Source organism: Spodoptera frugiperda, chromosome 16, assembly GCF_023101765.2.
Source record: "Spodoptera frugiperda isolate SF20-4 chromosome 16, AGI-APGP_CSIRO_Sfru_2.0, whole genome shotgun sequence".
Classification (NCBI taxonomy): Eukaryota; Metazoa; Arthropoda; class Insecta; order Lepidoptera; family Noctuidae; genus Spodoptera; species Spodoptera frugiperda.
The window spans coordinates 2,210,485-2,222,656 of record NC_064227.1 but is presented as its reverse complement, the minus strand read 5'-3'; the positions used below and the strand labels follow the sequence as shown (position 1 = coordinate 2,222,656).

The following is a 12,172-nucleotide window of genomic DNA, read 5'->3' as shown; positions in this document are numbered from 1 at the left end:
TGGTTAAGAAAGATCAGGTTGGTTTGTTTTTAATTTTTTTCTTAAAGGATAATAGACGAAATAATTTTAAAGTTTACTTATCTACTAATTGTATTTTTTTTAAACGAAGTAAGTACGTTTCGTTATAAATAGAATAACATAACATCAAGCTAGTCCTTTACTCTAAAGGGATCAGCAGTTACGTAGGTACTTATCATACCGATATCTATTATGTATATATTAGATACATTCAAACATATCATCAGACCTTTCACCCAATGGGGTAGGCGGTACAGGGGATAGACAATGACAATAACAGAAAAATTCCATACAGAAAAACCCAATAATCGAAACCAAGACTTATCACACATAGATCAAAGATCAACTTAGGTACATGCCAATCATAATACCGACATGTCTAGGTGACAAGCAGAGAGGGTATCGCAGTAACCCATTTCTTCAACAATTCGAACACGTGCAATGATTAAAATAGATATTAATTCCGTCTTAGAGAAATTTCATTCAATTATCACTGTTTGGTAATTATTTATTTGGTTTTCGGAATACATAACTAGGTGCTTTTGTGGGATAGTAAAAAAAAATCATTCAAAAAATTATGAGCTTAAAACATTTTAACGAAATAAATTTTACTTAGGATAATCTTTAGCTTTTTTCATAAATAAAAGTAGAAGTAAGTAGACATTTGTTTGTTCAAATGATAAAATTGGTGACTTTTTAATCGAGAAATGGCCTCAGTTTTATTGTATTAGGAACATTAACTTACTGACTGCCTCGATGGTCGATGGGTCGTAAAGTGTGACTGCCGGGCAAGGGGTCTGGATTGGACAAAGTACCTATTGCATTTTTCTGTTTCTCAAAAACATTCTCAGTAGTAGCACGGTGTCTGGAATTGTGTCCGATATAATAATATGGCAATAGACTCACCCTACATTACATGTAACTTATAATATAAATGATGAAAAGTAAGTGTAAATTGTACAGTGGCATTATGTGCCGTAATGTACACCTCTGTTTACCCCTTCGTTGATAAAAAGGCGTGACGTTCCGATACATTTACTTACTAAAATTAAACTTAAAATAAATAACATATTAAGATCTAACGTCATAACATTATAAATAATATTGACATACTATCTATATAATTTCCACAAAACTATTGACTATTGACATAACCTTTCAAATTTTCCTGTCATTTAACTGACACTGTCATAATAAAATGACATAGTCATATTTCTTATCCATTAATATAAAACCCATTTCAATCATACTCATATACCTATACATATAAAATATTCAATAAAAATACAAACTTCTGTTTGTATACTACGCATTTCGTTTCGTAGTTATCGATCACACAGACACACAGACACACAGAGAAACATACTCGCTTTTGTTCGTAGTACAGTTGTCACGGAATACTCCCATCAATAATGTTTTTAGTGATTGTTCAGAGAGGAGATGGCTTCATGTTTAAAGATTGAATTAGTTTATTTAACGGGTGGCGTTTTTGGGTTTTTTAATTATTTAATATGTAATATGTAGTTGATCTGAAAGTAGAATCTCAAAAATATTATAGTGCTTGAATAATACGAATCAATGTTTAGGAGCTGCGAAGCTAATACTAGCAGGTTTACCGGGGTTCCGGCTCAAAAAGCAGGTAGTAACCTGGTTATTGGTCAGTAATCGATATATCATCGACACTAATTTGTTTCCCAAGGCGAGAAAAGTCAAAAATACGATGACTATTTCCACAAGTAGTTATAAAATACTCGAAAATAGTCATAGATACAGAATTATATGTATTAACAACTTTTTCTAGGTTTTATCACGCTCCCCTAGTACTGATTAAATTCATCGAAGCTTGATCATTTCATAATTAACTGGTAGACTGCTTGCCTACTTATAGATCTATTATATTTTATTAACTAATCGATTATTTAGTTACCACTACCAGATTTAGTAAAATAGTTCGACCTTTTCAAATCAATATTTTGACCCAAATAAAAAATAAATCGACCTACAAAAGAAGCCTACTCCATCCAACCCAATCGTAACCCTTCACCGTTTTCTTCCAAAAATGATTAAAAATAGGTCGCGGTGCGTGAGCGGGCGGTCGTTATGACCCCACACGAAAAATTCGAGCAACCCTTTCAATGCTAACCAATTTCTATTTTTAGTATCAATTTTTAATGTGTCTCGGATCGATGTTACAGGTAGGTAACGTAACATTGTATAATGATTTGTTATGTCAAATCAAATCAAATCACTTTAATGCATCTATAGTGTACAGTGTGGTCTATAATTTTAATAAGGTAATAATATGCTATATGTTTTTCTAAAACGGGGTAACAATGCAATTTGACATGCACGGTTGGTGCGGTGGCTGGGCAACTGGCTGCCGCGCACGTTGTCTCACGCTACGGAGCAACTTTTCTGTGATCCACAAATTGTTGTTTCGGGTCTGGGTGTCATGTGTATGTGAACTTGTATGTTTGTAATACGCACCCACGACTTCAGGAGAAAATCCTAGTGTGCGGCAACGTTTTTACAAAAAAAAAAAAATGCAATTAAAATTCACAACTTACATTGGAAGTATGCAAAAATTGTTGGACAAATTAAAAAACAATTTCTGATAATGTATTTGGTGTTAGAAAAAATCGGCTCTAAGTTTGACAATCATCGTTTTATTGGATTATTTTTTGACTTTTAGTTTGGCATTCTTACTCATAGCACGAAGTCTGATACTAAGCACCCTAAATCATACAGTATTTATTATTACCAAAACTCACGAACACTATAATCAATCTCACACATCTGAACAGCAAAAAATATGCACAAACGACATTAAAAACTTGACCATATCAGTCAAATCAAAACCAGTAAACCCCTGTAACACCTTGTCAAACTCCCATACTTCATTGCCAACACTAGGACCTCGAAAAAAACCTAACAAATATCATAACCCTTCAAACGAGATGAAACACAACACTCAAAAGTCTTTCATCAACCCTAAAAAAACCATACAAAATCCATTTGACCCTTAAATCTATGCAAATCAAGTTCGAAATTCAAAAGGTGAGCAACGGTACTAATAATGACGCCATTTTTTTGTTTCTATTTTCAAAAACAATAAGGAACCGGTTGTTTTTGGTCGATAGGGGGTCTTTCTTTGTTGTCTATGGGAACGGCATAGACAAGATTGCGAGATAAAAGAGGTTCGTACAGCTTATACTAGTTCGTGAGAATGTGATGTGTAAACGGATAGAAAGATTGTTTAAATTAGACATGGATGGGTGTTTGTGAGGGGTGGTATGAGAAATAGTCATTGAATCTAGAATTATAATCTAGACCTTGTATGTGGTTCGTGCTTAGGATTATTCATGAACGGTCTTACTTGTGTGGCTAGAATGTGACTCTGGATTCTTCGCTCGACAACCTGTGATTCTTAATTTTGTAAGTGAATAGGCATGGTAAATATCTACTGGTCAATTCTTTTTCACAAATGCTAGAATCCTGTACTTAGTATACTATCTAATTTTCCATAAGTTTTTTTTAAACTTGTTTTCGGAACTTTGTTTTAAACTTTCGACCCGGAGCTACCGACTGTCTAGGGGGTTGCTAGAGCTCACAGGAATAGGAACAGGGTGGTTTTTTAGTCAGTAAGAGTCTGATACTACCTCTCGCCTTGCCCAAGACGGGAGAAGTCATTGGATGACTTTCCCCGTTAAAAAAAACTGAAAAACTTTAAACTTTGCTTATCCCTACGACCTAAAACTGGCTTAATGTTATGATATTTCTTTAAAAAGATATTTTCAACTTATAAAACCAACTTTTATTACAGTAAAGTGATACATTCCTACTCCACCCTTTTATTAAAACTAGCGTGATAAATGATTACTTTTTCTTTGTGAGAATTGAAACACCTGACATTGTCAATCTTTCATTAAATTTTGATATTTTCAAAAACGTGAGTATGAACCTTTTTAACTTTTAGGGCCTGAGTCATGAGGAGAATCTTTGCTTAGAAAGATCAGGTAATGTCAGGGTCTCCGAGTTAGAACCCAGACCTGTTATTCGGTAGTTGAGTAGGTACGCAAATGTGCCGGAGGTTGCAAAAATTAAAAATAATTTTTCGCAAAGTGAAAAATATCGTTTTCTTTTTCTTCTTCTTTAATATTATCTTCTGATTTATTTCGTTGCGAGATCCAAGACAGATATTTATATCCTTGGGACGCGCCGGACTTCAGTGTTCCGGTGTTTTCATGGTTGTATCTACTGTAGATCCTGACTTACAGGAGTTGCAGCGGTTTTGGCAAGTTAATAAAAAACATTTTTCGAAAATTATATACCTACATATCTATTAGGAAAAATATACTATCCTAAGATTTTAGCAAAAGAAATTTTAACAAAACATACATTATTATGACAAGATTAAAGTATGTAGTCAAAACATTTTGTCTCAACTAAAGTATCGTACTACAAAAAAGTACGTCTCAAGCGATGATCGTAAACTTTATATACTTATAGTGTAGTTAGTTATGTTGTATATGTATGTATAGTATAGTAATGTGCGATACGGCTGCCGGAAATTATGCAAGTTAATATAAAAGTAACAATGATCGCGAACAGCTGTCGCGTGCGTTCTACAGTGGTTTCATAATGTTGTGTTGGTTGTTGAGTAAAATATTGTAAGGTGGAGTGGAGATGTTAAGTTATGACTGAAGGACAGTTTAAGGATAATTTGTTTCAAATTAAAATGATATATTTTGTCACCACTTCTTCTATCCCTTACACTTGATAGATATCGGGCAGCAACGTTCTCTTATAAATTAGTTTTTTTTTTTATTGCAATCTCCTATACACATAACAAGAATAGGAACTATCGCGACTATCGAGTGGGTTACCGGGGCTCTGGTTCGAATAGAGGAGTAAAATATTGAACGGGGTGGTTTTTAGTTAGTAAGAGTCTGATACTCCTTTTCGCTTCAAACAAGACATTGGATGATTGTCCACTCATAAAAAAAAGTAGATTATGGTAAATCTTCTTAAGTTGAAGTAGCTCATAATCTACTAGTAGAATAATTTGTTATTATTATTGCAGTTTCAAAATTAAGTATTTTTACTTCTCAACACACTACAAAATCTACGTACTATTCAATTAAATTGTCCACCCAAAAATAGTATTTCAAAAACATCCATACTACTTAAACTCACAATAAAACCATCACCCAATAAGGTCTACATTCCTCCAGCACACAAGTTAAAAATGCCACTCACTTAAGCTAAATAAGCTAAATATTTTACAAGCTACTAAAAGATAAAGATAGGCTACGTTTTAACCTGTCAGTTAGTTGAGAATAAATCTAGCCGTCCGTTATCAGTGATAGATCTGCTACACCTTTCTATTTTATTAGCGTGAATGTTTTGTTAATTAGTTAGGTACGTTTTGTATAGGTATTGGGTACTATGTTTTATAGGTTGGTACTTTTTGATGGTATTGGCGGTTAGATATATTTTTGTTGTAGTGTAAAAGTAGTGAATGATTTAATGTGTTTCTGGTTAAATGGTTGTTGGTGTGACTGTGTAATATACGGTCTTGGATTCAATGATGGCACTGTGATCAGTACAGTTTTTTTCTATTCAAAATTTTTGGGTGCATTTATACGATGTTGGCTTTCTTAGACTCAACTTAGCGATTTAACTGATGTATCTAAATCAGTGCAATTTTCCTTCTTTTTAATTATGAAAAAATAAGAGTCATTATTTTATAATTTATTATATATATTTATTCAAGCCCGAGAAGGTCAGATCTCCCCACAATAATTGATTATTTATTACAATATTACAATTACATATTTATTCAAATGGTTATAAGTACAATAAATGACAGGTTAAAAAACATATTTGACATTCACTTTTGACTTTGACCTTGACTTTTGACCTTGACTTAAAATACCACTACTAAATAAATATCTCCATTATCTTACAAAAATAAAACACAACTTCTTCAAAACGCTTCCATTGTAGAACGCTCCCTAAAACGTAGGGTCAACCGAGCGGCCCGTTCGATTCATTGTATAATTCGATATTATTATTACGATCGCCTGTCTGTCTGTCCGTTAGAGACGGTGGTGTTAAAGTATTGTTCTGTAACGTGTGTGCTTCTTTTTTTTTTTTATTTTGAGGGGGAAAATCATCCAATGACTTTTCTCGCCTTGGGCGAGGCGAGAGTGTCAGACTCTTACTGACTAAAAACCACCCCGTTCCTTCTCCTGCTTTTCAAGCTTAAACCCGCTAGGTAGTCCGCAGCTCCGGATCAGGCATCAGCCCTACTATCTGTGGTGGTCTGATGGCTCTTTGAGGCGCGCGCGGAACGCGACGCGCCGCACGCACGGGTATCTGTTCGGGCGGCGAGCTAATTGCTCGCCGTATGCCCGCACTTACGGTGGCCGGAGATCGTCTTGAATCCCCTACGCCCGGAGTGTTCTCGCGACGGCTGGGGCGTGAGGAGGTTTGTTCTCTCACGCGCCCCGCCTCCTCCTTAGCTAATGACTGCTTCGCAGAAGGAGGAGACGGCATAGTCCCCCTCGCTCCGCACCATGGCTTGTACCATGCCGGACGCGAGAGATCGCCGTCGCCGACTACATAGGACACGGCGGTGCTCATATGCAGGGCACAGCGCCACCGTATGTTCCATTTTCCTCGCAGTGATGACACCCGGGCGTTTCCTCCCGCCCAATCAGAAACAGGAACCTACCGAAACTTCCATGTCCGGTAGCACCTGCATCAGGCGGTAGGTGAGGATGGCGTCTCTCAAGCCACTCCTCATTATCGCTGCAATGACAGCGAGCCCAGTATTGGACAGTCGTTGCTGCCATTCCGCCATGAGATCGCGCCGGAGCTCGTCCCGCCACGCACTAATCTGGCGCTCAGTGGAGTTTCGCCCCGGCGACGCGCGTCGGCGCGCAAACAGAAGACGCGCGCAGCACCTTCGCCTCCAAATCCCACGGCGGTAACGTCTGGAGTTCATTTAGGAAAATGGTAAGATTAGATTATCTAATAAAATATATTATGCAATATTTTTGAAAAAAATCTACCTAGTTTCTACTAAATAAGAATCAATAAGTATTGGTAGGCGCATGTGCTATAGAATTTTCATAGTTACCCTTCCATAAGTAACCATAATAATATTATTTTATTATTTTATGTACCACATTTGACAATAGTTCTGCATCAGCCGAGGACTGTCCTTGAGTGCATAGCTATAGGAATATGCTGATGTCCCATTTCATTTACAAATAGTGTAGAAAAATTGTTCAACGCTCTCTTGCCTTCGGGCTCTGACTCACTTTCCAAACGTCCCAGATCCTTTAACAATCTCAATGGAAAAATTCTACTCCAGCTCGAAAAACAAATGTAGGAACAGGCTAGTTTCTAGTCTGTAAGAGTCTAACACTCCCTTTCGCCTCTACCCTAGGTTGGAGAAGTAACAGGATGACTTTCCCCCTCAAAAAAAATGCTGTAAAAGCAATATTCCAATAAAGTATGCTTTATAAAGTTCGAAAAATAATAATATTGCAATTAATTTTTGCATTAAAAGGCGAAATTATCTAATCTTTAGATTGAAATCTTTCAGAGAGGTACAAGTTTCGCCATCTATCGGTCAATATTTCAACCCTCCGTTGCTAAGAATCTCAACCCTCCTACACAAGTCTACTCGTCTATGAAATGGTAAGGGTTTTGTCTATTTCATTTTAAAAACTTTTGATTGATTTCAATACTATGTAAGGACATTTAAAATATTGTACAAAAAATAAAACAACCATGATAAGTGTAATAAAATATATATTTTTTATTTTCAATTGTAAACAACACGTACAAAAATAGATTATTAATATCTCACGAAATCCAATTTAAAACTACATTCTTAACTTTTACAAAAAATAATTTCTCAAGAACTCGACTTCATAACTCTAAAAACTAAAACTTATTTCTTAAAAACGAGAAACATTTTTTATTTTAAACTAAAAAAATAAAACAAAATCATTTTTTTCACTTTTGCTATTTCAAAAATAACACCTCATCTGTCTAGTCTAAAACAACAATTTAAATACTTATTTTACCTCGCTAAATACCTGAGTATCAACACAACCGCTTTGCTAATTGCCTCACCTTGAAAACACAATACATGCCATTTTTCTAAGTCCATTTGAAATACCTACGTGTTCATAGACCGTAATATAGTCACTCCCATGCATGCCCCTCCTGCCCATTATATCGTTATAGCAATTTATACTTGCTAATGATAAGTTGAAGTAAGGCGGGAGGTAACAAGGGAGTGGTGATGAAAAAATCATTGGTAGGTAGTATGACAGTTGACAGATATATTTGTCAAATAATGAAACAATTTATTAAATAAAAATGGGAACTGCCTTAGAAAGTTAAAGTGAACCTCCATTTTTTAAGTCGGTTAATATACTTATAACCCTTTTCCTAAGTCTAAAAAATACTATACTGAAGACTGCATCAAAATTGGTTAGATACAACAAAATACATACAAGTTCATTTGAGAACCTCATTTTCATTAGAAGTTAGCTAAAATTGAATATTACTTCATTTTGATTTTTGTGGAATGGATTTTTTGTTTTTATTTCTGGAATCGAATTTTAGTTTAAAATAAAAGTTTATTTGAAATGCGGTTGTGTTTGTGTGAGGTGTAAACGTATTTCAGTTCATAAATCTATGACAACTAAATCATAACGCCCTCTATTATGTCTAAAAGAAAACATTAGTTACCTAGCTTACGAAACTAGTCTAATCTTAGGAAAAACTAAAAATATCTTATGAAAATTAATAAATACCTTAAAATTAAATTCGTTCTAATAAAAATATTAAATTAGTAAGTAAACTTTAAGTAACTTAAGCTTAGATTACTATTGAAAATCTTATACGATGTTAATTACAATATAAAATTAAAGTAATATTTTGAACGTCTATTATATAAAACATAACAAAATAGAATTGAATCCATTAGATACTAACAAAAGTCATGTTAAATAGTAATTCTATGATAAAACTTCTAATTCCTAGAATTTAGATTCAAAACTATTCAGATTAGGCAGCACTGTGCTACTTCGTAAAAGAAAATGTTTAAAATATAAAACAATGTCAATATCCAAACACACAATTAAAAATACTACACAAATTATTTCATAAATAAAATTAATTATGAATTTTAGAAGCACACATGATTAAATTTTAGTTAAAAAGCGTGGCAAAGACAATTTTCCTAATGGGTTACGCCATCTGTCGTGGGGTAGCGAAGTGAGATTTTCGCGAAGGAAAACTCTCAGAGGGGCGCGAACACAGCGCCCTACTGAGACACGAGACTCTGTTTTCTTAGACTCAACTTTTGTAAGACATAGTATTCTGTTTATCAATTCTTCCACAAAACTAACAAAAGTACCTGAAAATAACGTTAAATATATTAATATAAGTATACTTTAGTTTTCAATCTAACTTTTCTCCCAATAAAAGTAAAGAAATATGTAAAGAAACCTCAAAAACATAACTTCCGCAATCCATTTCCTCAACTTTAGGTAAAACAGGAAAAAGTTAACTCTCACAAAAATATCGTTGGCTAAAACCCCATAACCTAAGCCCCGCCTGAATATAGAAAAAAAATAACATAATAGTAAAAGAGGCGTCGCGAAAAGAAATGCTTAAAAACTCTACGCGAAACAGCGATATACCAACCCCCTAAGTGCGAGCGAGACAGACGTCATTAAGAAAAAATCACAAAGAAACCCATTCTTTTTCATTTCCTCCCTCACTAATAGCGGCTTAGAAAAAAATGGGGAGCTCTACTTGTCCCGTTCTAACATGCAAGGGTGGGATAGGCTCGGGGTCGGGCGAGCGAGAGGGGCGACCACCCTGCGGCGTCCTTAGCGCCCTTTTTAATAGTTCTTATTTCGGCCGTAGTCCGAGTGGTCCGTCATGCGTTTTTGGGGAAATTGTGTCCGAGTGTGTCCGAGGCGAGGCGCGCGGGGCGAGGCGCGCGGTCACACGGCGGCCGCTCGCCGCCGGCCGCGCCGTCTTTTCCTTGACCGGACGCATTTTTCCGCGGAAAAAACGCGGGGCGCGTGCGCCCGGCGTCGGTGGGGATGTTCTTGGCTACGTCTAAGGCGGCGGGGGCGGCGCCGCGTCTTGCTAGTTGGACCGGCGTCTTCGCCTGGCGCGCGCGTCCGCCCCACCCCGCAAGAAAGCGTCGCGACGCTCAAGTTTTCCACCAAGAAGTTAGTCGTCGTCCGCCCGCGTCTCAAGAAGGTCTCGTTTCCGCTTTCCACGGGACTTGCGCTTTTCCGGGGGTGACTAGGCCGCGAAAAATTAAATAAATTTTAAACCGCGATAACTTTTTGCGTAAATATTTTTCGGACGCGCCGCGCTAAAAAAGATTGTTGTATTGCAGATCCGAAGACATCGTCGGAGTACGAAAAGAGTGTAAATAAAAGAACCGCGAGCGATCGCATGTCCTCGTTGTGACGATACGTCCGAAACTGGAATTAATGTTGAAATACTTCAATGAAAACATATCCCTAGCGCTGCAGGAGAGGTACAGGGACCTCCATGAGTATCGGAAGACGGAAGCGGTAGAGGAGGGCTCACCGAGGGAGGCTAAAGTACCAAAAATAGCTGAGGAAGGCGAGCAGGTCGGCGGCGAGGGCGCGTTTGAGCCGAGCGCCGCGCCGCCGTTCCCTAGACTGCTGGATCCTCCCAAGGAGGAGGACAACTTCGTAGCGAGCTGGCTTCAGAACTCCTTCAAGATGACAGCCGCCGAAGGGAACAACGAGGCTTCCGCTGGAGGCAGCGCGCTGGACCTCCGCGCTGCCCCTCTATCTCTCCACATACCAACGCTGCAGCAGGCGGCTGAGGCACAGAGGCAGTTCAAGATGCAGGACTTCTGGAACAGAAGCCGGCCAGGCTCTCCCAGCCAGGACCAGCTGGGGGAGGGCCACAGCCAGCCAGGGCCGGCTCCTCCGACTCCTCAGCCGCCAGCAACACCTGATCACAAGATTATGACGGAGAAGCTGGTGAATGAAATCCAGGTGAGTTTTTGAACATTCTACATAATTTTAGGTCGTGTTTAGTGTTAGAAAAAATCATCTAATAATTTCTAAAATAATTAGGATTTTCTAAAATTACGGACAAGAAACATAAATATCAGTGACGATTAACTTCTTCAAAAATCCTAAAAGTGATTAGAAAACGTTTAGTGTTTAGAATCTAAAACGGTTTAGAAATTCTAAAAAGAAAATAGAAAAAAACTTTCCGTATTTTTCGCGTATACTTTTCACACCGTCGGCAAGACAACCGTGAAACTTTACCTGAAGTTGCCACCAATGTTTTCACTGAAACGTTTAGCACAGTCACGTTAATGTAAAATATTTCACAACGTCACATATTCACGGACGAATGTAAACAAATACTCGTTTATTTAAATTCGAAAATACTATAAATATCACGTCTATCTTCTTCAAACATTCTTGATCAACTGACCTCAGATTACTCCGAGGTGAAACCCGTTCCAAATTTGAATGATCCCTTCCTTATAAAATTCAAAAAAAAAGAAAGAAGCCAAGGCAACATATTGTAAAGCTTTGTTAAACCCAAGAAAGGGTTAAGGTCCTTCGTCAAAGTTATTATTAAAAACGTTTTTGTGTCCTTATGTCGCATCCGGTATTACAATGGATATGTAAATAACAATAATCTGTGATAATTCTATTATTACCTGTGATCAACTTGTCGGCAATGTCGATTACATTTTTTTCTTTATTCCTCAACAACATTTGTTTGTTTTGGGCATATGGTTTGATTCTGTTTGATGTCCCGTTCCGTGATGTTTTTGTGACAATAACGTATATTTGAATTTGGGACTGGCCGTATAGAGATTATTCGTTTTTCGAAATTGGTTAAGCCGATGTTAAAGAAAGAAAACAAAATTGAGCGGGTGCTATTTGGAGTGTCTTAAAAATTTTATACCTATGTAATATTCTATAGAACTCCTTGTATGACTATCTAAAAATATTAAAGTTTATTCCTAAATGAAAATATTACATTTCTTTAAAACAAAATTCTAAATCCATTTTCCGCATTGAATTGTATAATTTCGCAC

The 12,172-nt window shown here is 36.8% G+C and overlaps 1 protein-coding gene across 18 annotated transcripts in view; it reads left to right on the top strand.

Moving 5' to 3' along the window:
- Positions 1 to 12,172, top strand: part of LOC118281929 (zinc finger protein 628) — a 126,669-nt gene that overhangs the window by 48,463 nt on the left and 66,034 nt on the right. For 17 of the 18 annotated variants that reach the window (XM_035602750.2, XM_035602749.2, XM_035602770.2 and 14 more), the window contains exon 2: positions 10,469 to 11,105. In XM_035602750.2, coding sequence (XP_035458643.1) covers positions 10,566 to 11,105 — 540 coding nt within the window. In that variant the 5' untranslated portion in view covers positions 10,469 to 10,565. Of the gene's footprint in view, positions 1 to 9,528; positions 10,327 to 10,468; positions 11,106 to 12,172 lie in introns of those variants that run through there. The other variant, XM_035602751.2, reaches the window with a different exon arrangement.